The sequence below is a fragment of the Cupressus sempervirens genome, chromosome 11, assembly GCF_028749045.1.
Source record: "Cupressus sempervirens isolate cs-2001-9-10 chromosome 11, ASM2874904v1, whole genome shotgun sequence".
In the NCBI taxonomy this organism is placed as follows: domain Eukaryota; kingdom Viridiplantae; phylum Streptophyta; class Pinopsida; order Cupressales; family Cupressaceae; genus Cupressus; species Cupressus sempervirens.
Genome location: NC_143128.1, coordinates 815,540,731 through 815,553,416, shown reverse-complemented (window position 1 = coordinate 815,553,416; position 12,686 = coordinate 815,540,731). Strand labels below are relative to the sequence as shown.

The 12,686-nt window shown below is 39.7% G+C and overlaps 1 protein-coding gene across 3 annotated transcripts; it reads right to left on the bottom strand.

Annotated features, from left to right (window-relative positions):
- Nucleotides 1-2,546: 2,546 nt before the first annotated feature.
- Nucleotides 2,547-12,002, bottom strand: LOC149532054 (uncharacterized). Of its 3 annotated transcripts, XM_089810048.1 has the most exons (10): nucleotides 11,717-11,979; nucleotides 11,322-11,547; nucleotides 10,052-10,182; nucleotides 9,808-9,951; nucleotides 9,505-9,650; nucleotides 9,303-9,377; nucleotides 9,080-9,197; nucleotides 3,616-9,001; nucleotides 3,323-3,517; nucleotides 2,547-3,207 (listed from the first exon to the last, which is right to left on the bottom strand). In XM_089810048.1, the coding sequence occupies exons 2-10, from the start codon at nucleotides 11,468-11,470 to the stop codon at nucleotides 2,841-2,843; spliced, it is 6,711 nt and encodes a 2,236-aa protein (XP_089666174.1). In that variant the 5' UTR covers nucleotides 11,471-11,547; nucleotides 11,717-11,979; the 3' UTR covers nucleotides 2,547-2,840. The 3 variants fall into 3 exon arrangements, with proteins under 3 accessions (XP_089666174.1, XP_089666172.1, XP_089666173.1); XM_089810046.1 differs by having other exon boundaries at nucleotides 3,616-9,197; nucleotides 11,717-12,002; XM_089810047.1 differs by having other exon boundaries at nucleotides 3,616-9,197; nucleotides 11,322-11,556; nucleotides 11,717-11,850.
- Nucleotides 12,003-12,686: the final 684 nt, after the last annotated feature.

Here is a 12,686-nt window from a genome sequence, read left to right as displayed (position 1 = left end):
ACAGCAAGTTCTTGACAAGTCGTGTGGTGCGCTCAACCAAACCAAGCCCAAAAATTATAATACCCAGAGGATTCAAATTATAACGATATCAATAATTTTATACACTACATGACATTCATTTAAATTGAATCCTCTGGAAATGGGAGAATATCTCCCTAATTTCACATAGTGTATATTAAAACCTAACTCCATCGATGGCTAATGTAAATTAAATTGTTGAAGATTGATACTACTCGAATGAGTTCGATCTCTTCTATTTGCCATAAAGAATAGCATCCACGTGATTGACCTCTACAAAACAAAAGAGAGAGAAACCCTTTAAAAAGAAAACCAGTGGGTACCATGCAAAATTGACCACGGAACAACCTTCATAGGGCAAAATATTTAAATCTAAATTTTTCACTTCCTCGTGCAAACGGGACCTAAAATAAATAGAGAATAAGCCCAAACGGCTAAGGGTACCCCAAAAAAATACTGGGCATAACAAGGGCGAGGAAAGTCACGATAATGAAGGCTGAACCTACAGGATGCTCTCAGCAATATTCAAACGTTTACCTATCAATTCTTACTTTCACATTTAATCAGTCTAATATATCAGTGACTTTGATCTCAAAGACAATATGTAACAACAAAAATAAGGCAACGTTGAGTGTCTGTTCATTCGTCCAAAAAAATTGCATTGAAGCAATTCACTCTCATTGGAACATCTCATGCAAATTACCATCCAAAACTGGCACTTGATGTTTCAGTTACCAGAGCCAAGTTCTGTTTCGCCACCATGAAAGTTATAAGAAGTCGGGAGTTCTTAGGGTAGAGTTTTTTAAAACAGCTGTTTCCAAATTTGATCAGTTTATCCATCCGAGTTATGATTCCGAAGGCAATGTTTACCAGCAAATCCTAGGCATCATTGGATCTGATTGTTTATAAAGATCTTGATATCTTAATGGAACACCTCACAAGTGTACCATAACGCTTTCAGTTACCATGACCAATAATAAGAATTCTACACTCGATCTTAACCAATCGATTAAAACCATGCACCACGGACAGCAAACCATCTACGGGTAACTCATTTGCGACGAAGATGTCTTCCTTTACCGGCGCAAAAGATTTTTTTTTGGCTTCCAACTTGATACATTCGAAATATGTTTAAAAATGTATCATCCACATGACTCCCCAAAAGATCGGATCCAGACTTGGATATCATGATTTATCTCAACAGATTTGATCCTTCATTATGGAAACCGAAGGTTTTAAGTTGTTGCTAACAGAACACTCTTCAACTTCTCGCTTATCAAAATTCTAAGTGAAAATTTCAAATCACTCCAAGAAAAAACTTACAGCAGCTTACTTGGCGAGTCTTCTTCTTTACAGCAGCTTAGTTGGCAAGCCTTCTTCTTATAACTAAGGTTTCAAGTTCACATCATCAATTATGATGCCACATCAACATGTTTTTTGCCAAATTGTCCAAAACAACCTAATTAAAAAGTGAGACCAATGGTCATACAAAAAGGTATCCATCCCTGCACAGCTGATGTGATATCAAATCACTGGTTACTTTTTACAACTAAGGATACATTTCATTCAATTTTGAATAGTCATCATTGTACTAACAACTTTAAAGTCACGGTGCAATGTTATAAAAAAATTGGACATTAAGATAATAAATATGGATATTAAATTAGCAAGTGTAGGTAAGTGTAGGTATCAAGTCAACAACTCCTATCACAACCATTGAAACCCATTAAGTACTACATCCTCTCCCATTAAAAAACTCTGTTCAGATTGAGTCTTAACAATCAACGGAAGCAGATAAAATGTGTATATAAAAAATAACGTAAAAGTTGCTCCATAGGGCACAATCTACATATTATCATGACACCATTCAAATAGTACAGTCATCAATGTAACATCCTATTTTTCATTAATGTAAGTTTTATGAATGTAGGATACCAAAATACACAGTCTATTATATTTTTAGAGGTTGAAGAGAACCAACTATGACAGGGTTAATAGACCAACTGAACCATTTGAGCTCTAGGCTAAAGATATGAAACCAACAGATTATGTTTCAATCATCAGGGCTACATATACATCATAGCAGTCTCAAGCATGGTCAGTCCTTATTCTTCTTAAACATGAGAACATATCATAAAGTTGCAAATTCATCATTAATGTTCTGATAATATCAAGGCATGCCCACAGAAATATACATATATTTATACAAATGCAGTCCAAATGTTCTGTACATAACATGTTTGTGATTATCTTTATCCTCTGCGAAAAAAGAGCAAGATAAAATTAGCAATGCAGTAAATACAGCAAAATAAGACATCATTCAAAGGGTCTAATTTACAAAAGGATGTGTTGATTTAGACATAACTGTGTAGGTCACTGACTTTCAGTAGTAAACTCATGTCCTAATTTCACGACAGAAAACCCAAACGCCCAAAACAATTCCATCAAACTGTTTGATAGGTTTGAAAACAGATGGCGCCAATCTCTTAGAATGCGGAGAAAGCAGACAAACCACATAAAACTGGATATGGTACAGGGTCATCAATGTAACATCCTATTTTTCATTAACTGCTGCTTAGCTCATAAATTTCAGTGGGATAATGCCGAAGTACAATGCTTTAGCTGGAGCTGGAGAATGTCGTGATCCATCAATAATTAATGAGTAAGCCAACAATATTCAGAAAGGTAGATACTATGCACAATTAGTCAGAACAAAGCTAACACTGCCCAGAAATTCACCTAGCAAATTTCAGATGGGCAGATAAACAATAAAAGATTGAACAGGCAAAATTGTAATTAGGCCATCTTGAAACTTTTTGTAATTACGGATGTCCAGCCGTAGACAAACATTGAATATTGTTCTTCTCGAGATATGACTCAAATGTGCCACGTTTATCACTACAATGAAACAATTTTTCTAGTTGCAATCCTGATGACCTGTATAAATCCAACAATACATTTTCTCCCTTCTCTCTCTTTAGAAAAGAAAGAATTGTAGCAAGCACATCTACTGCATGACCATATTCTACTCGACTCCCTGGCTCTACTCCCTCCTCAAGTGGCACTGCAATGTCATGAATCGACAATAAATTTGCACCAACCAACTTTCCAAGAATCTTACCAAGGAACTCAGGGGCCTTTGGTGCATCAACAACAGAATCCTCCAATGATGCTATTACCTTCTCCAAGCTACAAAACCAAAGTGGTGTCAGTCATTCTCACATGCCCCATATGGGGGTAAATCAATTTATAAATACAAACCGAAAGTTATTCAGTCTACAATAATATACAAATGTCCACTCACCCTTTCATGAGTTGCTCTTGACTTAGCAAAGATGGCTCAGTTTTGCATAGATGTATAAACAGATCCCCAAGGCCATCCCTTTCCAAATCTTTTCTGTCAAAAGAATCCAATATCCAAAGCGACACTAATGTTGGATGATACCATGGTGATTTAAGCTCAGACACACACAGAGTTGCCTCCTTCATGTCTCTAACACTGCAAAATACCCACAAAGAAATGAAAGGACGTCAGAGAGACATGTTATCATATACACAGAGCACAATATATTGTGCACAAACTTACATACAACAAACCTGTAATATTCCTTTATTGCCATATCAGATTTGTTTTTAAGTTGTTCTCCACTAAATTCCCTTCCATGAGAGTATTCTTGTTGGTACTCCAGGTTTGTTGCCCTCCCACCTCTGTCAAAAGAAGAATATGAACCCCTGTAATCTCTTCTATCATTACCCAAAGCATTTCTTTCCGAGATACCTGACCTTGGAAGCGATGACTTTTCTCCAACAGAAGTTCTAAAAGAATTATCATCTCTTGTACCAAAAGACATCCGATCTCCTCCAGCATTAGAATTATAGGCTGGCATTGGAGCCAGGCTTCCTCGTCTACTACTCCCTGATGCAACTAGTGGACCATCCGCAAGGGAACTCCTATTGGTTTGCATTGGTTGTCCCCTTCCTGTTATTCCCCTGCCAAGCCCTCCTTGAGGACCAAGAGTTAGCTGCCCATCATCAGAGGGTCTATGTTGTAAAGGCAAAGGCATTGCCCTCTCACCAGTCATCCTGTCTGTGATTCGAGCATCCTGAGCCATATAGTTACGCATTCCAGTCTGTGCCTGTGTGCCTCTCATCCCACTCATATGTGCAGCTGGACCCATTGGTGTACCTGGCATGAAAGGAGACATCTGAGGGCCTCGAGAACCATGATCGGGTGGTGTAGAAATTCTTCGTCCAGAATGTCCCATGCTTGGAGCTCTATTTAATCGGCCACCCAGGGCTTGTTGTCGTTCTTGGGCAGCATCCCTGTGGACTTCCTCAATTTTCTTTGGTCCATCAACTTTTCTTCTTTGTTGCCATCCATTCCTTCGCAGATCAATCACATCCTTCAGCATAAACCTCAGTCGTGTAGGTAGTGCTTGATTATTTGCCATTTTTGCTATTCTGTCGAAGTAAGCATCAATATGCTCTCTTGCTTTTGGATGGTCAATCATATGTCCAATTGTACTCATCAACTTACATAATGATTCGACATTTTCCTCATCTGGTTTCTGATATTCACCAAGCAATTTTTTAATGCATTCATGCATTATTCTTTCAGTCAACATGCTTTCTTTATACAGTTCACCAATGAACCGTATATTTCCTAGCATCCGCCTTCGCTGCGCCGACCTTTTTCCCTCCCGCTCTTCTTTTGAAAGCTTTATTTCACCATCTTCAGGCATCTCAGCTTCTGCCTGTTCTCTTTCATCCCTCTCAAATTCTTCCTGACACTTATTTAAAAGAACTCGCCTAAACATAACTCTTTCATTGTCTTCATAGAACTCAGGCAATCCAGCAGCAAGTTGAACACAAAATTTTGCATACATTTCACAAAATGTTGGTTCCATCAATGCTTTGTCAAATATTTGAGATATTACACCTGTAAGGCAGACTGCAGAATCGATATTGACTTCTTGGACCCGCAAAAAGAGTGTCTCAAAATTTTGGGGTGTCAATTTATTAAGTATGGACTTTATCTTTCTCTGTTTTGACTCTTCCTCATCAGAAACCTTACCAACTTCATAGCGATTATCTGTTTTATGAATCATGGGAGGAGGAATCAAACCCTTCTGCATACCAGATGTTCGCCATCTATCAACCTCAGCAGTGTTGTTTCTCATTGGTCCACTTTGAGCAAATGATGCTTGGACAAACTGCCCACTGGGGCCACCACCAGGTGCTGCACCACGCATGTTCTTTCCAAAACCAGTGTTGTAACCCTGCCCAGGTCGACAACCTCCAGGACCACCAAGGCCAATATCCACTCTCATATCACGAGTACCAGCATCCATTGGCTTTATCCATCTATCCTCATCCATACTGGGAACATTGTTCCCACGTCGATCAAGCCGAGAATACTCTGGAACTCTTCCCATGCTTGGGAATGGTTCACCCTCTGAATAATGACTAGAAATAAGTAGGCGATTTATCAGGATATCCCCAAAGTCCTGACATATTTCAAACTGTAATGGAAGATCATTAAAATGTTCCCTGAATGTCAACAGAAAGTCTCTTGAATATTTCCTGTCTCCTGAACAGTTAACGTCACTCATTGGCAGAACTACCTGCTTCATGTTAGTTGAAAGCTCAGCTGCGTCTTCCCAGTCATCAACTTCATTTGGTATATGCTTCTGAGTCTCTTTCAAGGAAGGCTTCTCTTCCACATCAGTACTGTCTGTTTTACATGGTTCGGCAGAATTTACATCTTCTTGCTTCTCGGGAACTTTATATGCATTATATAAATCACCAGTAGGTGCAGCTGCATCTGCTTTACTGAGATAATCCTTGAGCTTTTTCTTCTTCGTAGTGGTAATTGTCTTGGGTACATCAGCAGTGTTCGTAATTTTATTGTTTGATAAAGCATTCAAAGAACTTTTGGTTTCCTTTTCAGCCACTCTAGCCAATGAATCCAACTTAGTGTCACTTTCAAGAGGCTGAGATGATACCCGAAGAGAAGCAGTCATGTCTTCATGGTTACTGTTATTAGAGATGGGTACTTGAGCCCTGTCTTGCACATCCACTGTCTTCACATTGACAGTTGATGGTTCAGCTGCTCCAGTAATAACATCATTGATGCCCTTGCATGCATTCATACAAGATTGTTTAGAGTCAACAATTTTATCATCAACTAGCAAACCTGGTTGTTGTTGCATGTCAGCCACAGGAGCCACTGGAAGAAATCCTGGAGTTTCTGATCTCGGTTCCATTTGAGGTTTGTGATCTGAATTTGTTGATTGCATTGTGGTCTTTTTGTCTTTGATAAGATTCTGATGATCAATCAACATTCCATTTCCGTGCTCCGCTTGCTGAGATATCAAGCTATCATGTCTTATTTTATCATAATTAGCCTCCTCTTTAAGCAAACTAGCTTTCTCATCTACAATAACATAGTCAGCACAATCATCCGGATTTCCATTTATGTTGACAGAAGATGAATGTTCAGACAACAATGAACCAGATTTTACATTTGTTTCTAGTTTGACTGGCAAAGTCTCCTGTGGTAGGATTCCGGTGTCTTCATTATCTCTATTTAGAGATTGAACAGAACTACTGGGACCTACCTTACTTAAAGCAACTGAAGATTCAAGACTCTTCACATCTCTCGTATTTGAATCTAATTGAAATACAGGATCCCTGTATGCTGAGTTGCTAGATGTTATTACAGTATCAATACAAACAGTTACGTCTCCAACTTTCATTGGCTGTCCAACTTCCTTGGCAACAGATTCATTCATTAATCCAGACATTTCTATTCTTTCTTTACCTGTTCGATCCAGGATATCCAAATGTGATGTCATATTACCAGGAATAATTTCATCCTTAGCATCTGAATCTTGTACAGATTCTGAGGATCCTGAAGACAATTCATTATTTAACATCTTATCCACTGCCCCTGAATGGCCTGGTACGACTGAAGATGAAAATTCTGTAGTATTAGACACATGCCCAGATAAACCATTAGACATCAATGTTTTATCAGTCTTTATAGGAATACTTGTCAAATTGGATGGAATGACAACTTCACCAGGTTCTGTGCTTGACGAATGTATAATTGTTTCTATGGCTTTCCTTGCTAGCTCGGGGGAAGCGCCTCGATCTACAGATTTTACAGGTTTGGAGGGAGCTGTCACTGAAGGAACCACGGAAGGAGCTGTCACTAAAGGAACCACTGAAACAGTGGAACTTACTTCCAATGACTCAGAAACCATTTCTTTTAGTTCAAGCTGTGCATTGGAAGAACTTCGAACCAATGGCGTTTGCTGCTGTTTTTTCTGTTTTGCATGACAGAACCCAGATTTACTTGCATCTCCAGACGCAGAAACCTCAGATGACTCTACAACAGACTCCACTTTTAACTCAACTTGTGCATTTGTACAGGTGCGAGACACTGATGCCTGTTGCTGATGCTTTTTAGTTTTGCTCTCCAATTTGGACTTCTTTGAATGTTCCTTTGTGAAGACTCCAACTGGTTTTACAGAATCACTTTTCTGCTCTTCAATAGCAGAAACAGCAGAAGTATTTGACACATCACCATCCGGTGGATTGTGTGTTCCTGTGGCAGGCATGTTCGTGCAGGAGCGCTTCGCTCCAACATCAGATTTTCCAGATTCACTTTTCTGCTCTTCGCCAGAAGAAACAGCAGAACTAGCTGACACATTACCATCTGGATGATTGTGTGTTGCTGTGGTAGGTGTGCTCAAGATAGCACACTTATCCCCAACATTAGATTTGCTTACTGCTGGATTTCCTGCATCTTCCCTACCAGAAGCTGCAATTGCTGAAGAATTCAAACTATGTCTGCTTTCAGAAATTGATATTGTTGTAGTCAACACCTTACCTTCTGAAGCCTTTGCTGGAACCAAACTAGATTCTGTAGTTTGAGGAGGTTGCTTTGATGTATCTACATTTGCACCATGAGGGTGCACAGGTGGCACATTTGACATTGATGATGGCCGTACTATATTTGGTTTCACCCCCGTTGTAATCTTTGGCGGCTGATGATAAACCGGAGGCTGGGCATAAGATCCAGATGATACAGTTGGGTAAAAATTCATTGGAGACGGACTACTTATAGAAACAGACCCTGAATGTGTTGTGCCATATTGCGTGGGTCCTCCAGGAACAGAGCCATCAGAAACTAAGGTCCCAATACCACCATCTGCATGTGAATCAGACTTTACAACTTTGGGGCCAAACTTTATTTCTTCATGGGTTTCTGGATGAGTGATCTTGACAGTACTCGTACGTTGGGGAACACTCTGATTTGCCTGTGTAGCTGGCAAATATGAAGGGAGAGGGGTTCCACCTGAACCAGTTACCTGAACAGGTATCTGGGCATTTATCTGGTGGTTTGTATGTATAAACTGTTGAGATGGTACATGAGTTTGTGGAGGAATAATATGCCGCATGGTTTGTGGATAACCTAAACCATGTTGTAACATACCCTGTGAATGCAAGGCACCTGCTGTCAGACCCTGTGAACTGAAGACTTGGTGTTGGACTTGAGGAATCTGTAATTGAACCTGCAGTGACCGTGATCCTGGAGCCACACCCTGCGATTGCAATTGGGAACTTGGTGCATATAATCCTGTAGTCAAAACCTGTGATTGTAATTGAGAGCTCAATCCATGCAATCCAAGGGGTCCACCCTGAGGTTGCAGTTGGGGACTTTGCCCGCGAGGTACTGAGATTGCACCCTGAGGTTGCAGTTGGGAACTTTGTCCGCGAGGTACTGAGATTGCACCTTGAGATTGATATTTATAACTCAGTGCATGTAGCTCTGTAGCTACACCTTGAGATTGCATTTGGGAACTTGGTGCATGTGGTACTGAAGGTGCACACTGTGACTGCACATGGGAACTTGAGGCTCGTGGTACTGGTGCCATGCCATGAGATTGCGGATGAGAACTCGCCACACGTGATCCTGAGGTTGCACCATGAGATTGAAACTGAGAAGTTGGTGGGCATTTTGATCGTAAGGGTAAAGCTGAAGGAATCTGACCTCCAGGAACATCTTGTGACTGTACAAAGGGAGGGGATGCCTTTGGTCCTTGCAAGATTTTGTTTCCTTCAATAGTCGACTCAATGATACTTGCAACTTGCTTTGAAACAGTTGGCCCCTGTGAGACGCCCAGTAAACCCAAAACATATGAATCACAAATCTTAAATAAAAAATATAGTTAATTGAGCTGAAAGGATGTGGAACCAGGGGTAAAACATCAAACCTCCAGTTGTTGTGTTGTCCCAGATAATGTACTTGTTTTAGAAACAGACACATCAAGAGGTGGACCAGAGCGTGCCTGAATATGGCATAACAGGCCACTTACTGTTGTCAGTTACCAAAGCTAACAACTTCCACCAAATGCAATAAACAATAAGAAATAGAAGACAAAAATTCAAGGCCAAAACTAAACCAAACTTACACACCTGGTCACGCTTCTGTTCATCAAAATTTGGGGGTGCAGAGCTTGTCCTTGCAGGAACCTGGAATCCACTTATGCCTGTTGGACTAAAGCTTCCAAACTGAAATAAAGGCTGCTGAGCCATAGCTCTGGTACCGTCTCCCAATACAGCTACTTGCACAAAAATGACAATTGATCAGGAATAATGTTCAAAAGTTATTCATCAGAGCATACAAGAAAATGCTAACTACATTCAACTTTACAGCATGTAAACAGAATTACAAGTATCAAAAACATGATTGTGAATGGTATACTAAGAGCCTGTTACCTGCAGTAGATGATGATGATGTCTGCTCTGAAGCCTTCAAATTTGAAGAATGTGCAATGGGAGGTTTTGTAAGAATTCCATTGCTTCTAGGACCAGCTACACTAGGCTGTTTTACGGTGGATATGGGGAGACTTCCTGATGTTGCTGGAGGAGTTCAACAGTAAGAGCCAAATATTAATCAAGCTTGCCTCACCAAATGTATAGTGTAACTGTGAACAAAAAGACAATGTGTTTGAATTATTACCTGACGTTGATCCCGTTTGTTGCCTTTGTGTAATACCACCATTCTGAACTTTGGCATAAGCATTTGAATGTGAAACCCCTGCATTGGGATTTCCTCTAGACTGACCACCAGGTCCATTATGTCGCTTGCCACTGGGAAACACAAGGAAATATCATCTATGAACAGAAGTCCCTTTATGTCAAACTTTGTCAAACAAACAGTAATCTTATTTACCAATCTCAACTATGGCCAGTGATATAAAACTAACTGATGTATGGTTGCAGCTAAACCAATCCAAACATCAAATATTAGATACAGTTGACAACAGGAAAGATCACATGTAGCAAACGTAGTATTATAGAGGAACGGATTGTGGGAAAAAATTCATCCGTCAATATGCTTTCACTACATTAATGCAGAAAGGCATAAACCCAAGAGAAAAAATAAATATGAAAGTCCTTTAAAAGCTCCACTGCCAAAATAAAATAAAAACAAATCGCAGGATGTGTTCTTAAGGCATTACAATGATCTCAAATCTAGTTCCGTTTTGCACATCAACATAATCACATTACTAGAGAAAAACAGAAGATCGATGGTAGCAAATTGCAGGAAAACTTTGTCAAAGTAAAATACTCCCTCAATTAGAGGACAGCACATCTTCTAAGTCAGCACCTATTAGGTGTTATACAAATTCATAAGACAATAATTAATAAAGAAACCGGAGGGAATTTCAAACCGATGCCATAAACTGAACAGTATACCTAAACAATTTTGGAGTTAGAGTGAGTTTCCAGTGAGAAATATTTTGACACTAACTCCAAAACAAAAATCATTGCGAGTCGTTGGCAAAATTACAAACAAGTACCCCAAACTATACAATTGATATTTTGCGTTTATAAATGGCCTTTAGTAGAGACATTGCATGAATCAACTTTCCCAAACTGTCTCCGTGACCTATCGTTGGAACGAAATCTACAAATTTATAGTTCGTAAAACTCAAACCCCTCATGAACGCCGCTTCCCGGATAACACATACCACATACACGCACATATGTTTTATTCAGATAAACAACTAGTCCGGTTCCCAGAAGAAGGTAACATAACGAAGCCAACAAACATTCACCAACTTAGCCAATTGCAAAATGAATCTAGAAACACTACGGCAGAATTCCATAAAATATATAAATGAAGACAAGAAATTTGCTTTGAATTTTTTTAAACCCTAATTTTTTCCTTCAGTCTAGGGTTTGAAAAACTCGCGTACAAAAGATACAGTTAGATGCATGCATACCTAGTGTTAGAGGCGTTATGAGGGGAAGGCCCTCCAACACCTCCTTTGGGAGGATGAGCAGCAGCAGAAGCGCCCGATTTTCCTCCACCACCTGCCCTCCTCACCGGGGCAGCATCGTTCTTTTCCGCCTTTGATTGCTGAAGGGACATATATGACAATGTATTTTACCCTATTTGCTTTTCCTTCTCCAACACCCCCCAAAAGGATCCGATCAACACAACGATCCCTGCAAACCCTACCAAGAAACACCATTACAAACCAACCATAAAAACCGACAATTTTTCCCCAAACAAAAAAAAAAATAACACCAGTGTCTCTCACCGCAATTTCCCCCCATAACCATAACCTGGTTTTTCATCTTCCAATTGCAACATGACCAAAAGCACGATAATTACCTGAATTCGTCGGGGAAAATCTGCAGAAACTGGTCTGAAAACTTCGAATTCGCTTCCCCGGAGAAAAAATGGAGGCTTTGGAGAGTGAATATGGAAATGGAAATGTGGGCTGAATTTGAGCGGTTGAAATATAGTGTAAGCGTTGGCTAAAAATAGAGTCGGTGAGTTCTTCTCTCATAGAGAATAAAATTAGCTGGGAAACATTGAAATTTATTTTGGTGGCTTCGTTTCTAGGCTGAGATTTCTTCAAAACCTCTTAAAACCGAAGCAGGAGTAGAATGTGATTGAAGACAAAAGGTGAAAAGGGCTAAAAAACGCAATTGCATGACACACTTCAACGAAGCCCCTACAAATTAACTCCAACTCTCTAACCGCAGTTAAACGAAGCCCAGTTAATTGGACACCTTTTTTAGTTTATATTCTTTTAGGCGCCTTCCCTCTTACATATGAAATCGAAAAAATCTAAATACAAATCATTTGACGCATCATCAGTTATGTCAGAGCTCCTGCCTACTGCCTATTTTAGTTTCCACGGCATCTAGGGCCCACCTCTTTCCCTATACCTCAGGAAGGCCCCTCGACCGTCGATCCTGTTCTAATCTGCTCTCTAGATAACTCCCAACCTTTTTTTAGCTTAGAACGGGCAGAATTATAACTATGGTTAGACGGGCTTCTCCATCGTTTTACATCTGTCTTATTTCAATTTTATTTCGGTTAATAAGATTAGATTATACGATGATTTTAGTGTTTTTTTTTCATGAATAAACTAGTGTGGTGAAGTGTGATTGGATGCATGGTGATTTTTTTACTAATTTTATGAATAAATTAGCGTGGTGAAATGAGATTCGAGTGCATGGTGATTTAATTTTAGTTTATGAATAAAGTAATGTGGTGAACGGCATGTTCATGTATTCTTCCATGCAACTAGAAAGAGTATCAAACTCTAACATGGGGTGGACGTCTTTGTAAT

Coding starts and splice junctions, on each gene's coding strand:
- LOC149532054 (XM_089810046.1), bottom strand. CDS start 11,470: ATGTCCCTTCAGCAATCAAAGGCGGAAAAGAACGATGCTGCCCCGGTG. Junction 3,518..3,615: donor GCAATAAAGGAATATTACAG/GTTTGTTGTATG, acceptor GGTATTTTGCAG/TGTTAGAGACATGAAGGAGG. Junction 3,208..3,322: donor CAAGAGCAACTCATGAAAGG/GTGAGTGGACAT, acceptor TTGGTTTTGTAG/CTTGGAGAAGGTAATAGCAT.